Source organism: Plasmodium gaboni (assembly GCF_001602025.1).
Source record: "Plasmodium gaboni strain SY75 chromosome Unknown, whole genome shotgun sequence".
NCBI lineage: Eukaryota > Apicomplexa > Aconoidasida > Haemosporida > Plasmodiidae > Plasmodium > Plasmodium gaboni.
In genome coordinates this window covers 1-1382 of record NW_017385514.1, presented here as the reverse complement: position 1 = coordinate 1382, position 1382 = coordinate 1, and the positions used below count along the sequence as shown (strand labels likewise).

Genomic DNA, 1382 nt, shown 5'->3' with positions numbered 1-1382 from the left:
TTTACTAATTGAATTGCTTTAGCAATACCTGCTTTAATATCATCAGCTTCACCAACAACCTCCCCCTCAGTTATAGCTTCTGCAATAGCAGCTTCAGTAATTCCTCCTAATACTCATGTAGAGGGTACAACAATCCCTCCCAAATTTTGTCCATATCTCAAACAACCTTTTTCCACTTTATCTGCTAAAGATTTTTCACAAACGCAGGAGGGTATATCATAAGTAGATATATTCATTTCCAACGTACCGAAATGTTCCGCTAGTGTTTTTTCTATTTTATCTTTTAAAATAATTTGTTGTATTTCTATATCACATTGTTCCTTACATTTTTTTTTTCTTGCATCCTTTCGTCATATTCGCAAAACATCTGTTCCGTTAGAATTTCGAAATTTTCCATTATTTCTTTCATTTGAGGATCATTATCATAATTTTGTAGCGAATACAATTCAAATTCGCATAATAACCTAGTAGTTTGTATTTTTTCCGTTTTTGTGTTTGGTGTATGATTTATATAAATTATTAAATGTTACATATACATACAAATATACATATATGTATTGTAATAGTAATTATTTGTTGCATACATGACATGATGTTAAAAATATATTTAATGGAAGGGAAAATAATAATATATTAATGTAATGTAACTTCATTTTTTTTCTTATACTTATATTATTTTATTAATAAAATTAAAATAAATTAATATATAATTCTTTATTTTATTTTATTTTATTTTATAAATAAATTGAATATGTTTAATCTAAAATACTATTACACGTTTATAATATAGCACAATTAAATTTCCATTATAAATATATATTTTTTTATTTAGAAGCACAGTATTTATTCTATTAGAAAAAAATAAAAATCTAAAAAAAATTATATAATAAAATATTTTATATTTTTCTTAATTTGTTTAAATTTCTAATAGTATATAATTTTATATATAAAAGTAAATAATCATATTAATTTTTTATTATTATTATTATTTATACATATTAATAACATATTATGATATTGAATGATCTCCTTCCTTTTTTTGTAAATAACATAAAAATGTGTGGAATGGTAATTGGTAAAGATGTGTATCACATATATATTTATATATCATAAGATATTGTTTTTTATCATTGTAATAAAATATATTGCGATATAACACTAGTATATCATTATATGTGGCATTAATTGACAAAGTAAAATAGCATATAAATTTTAATATTAAATAAATGTAACATATTTTAATAAAAATTTTCTTCTGTTATTTTATGTTGTAACATTTATTGTATATTATATGTATCCCCTTAATGTATCTAAAATTATACAAATATGAATATATATATATATATATATATATATATTTAAAATAATTTTAATATTTTTTT

The 1382-nt window shown here is 20.3% G+C and overlaps 1 pseudogene across 1 annotated transcript; it reads right to left on the bottom strand.

Annotated features, from left to right (window-relative positions):
• On the bottom strand, positions 1-653 carry PGSY75_0036200 (rifin; annotated as a pseudogene; the record flags this gene model as incomplete). The annotated part of the gene is given in 3 exon segments: positions 1-329; positions 332-499; positions 585-653. Coding segments are annotated over 3 exon segments (566 nt in total), but the record flags the coding sequence as incomplete, so codon positions are not given.
• Positions 654-1382: the final 729 nt, after the last annotated feature.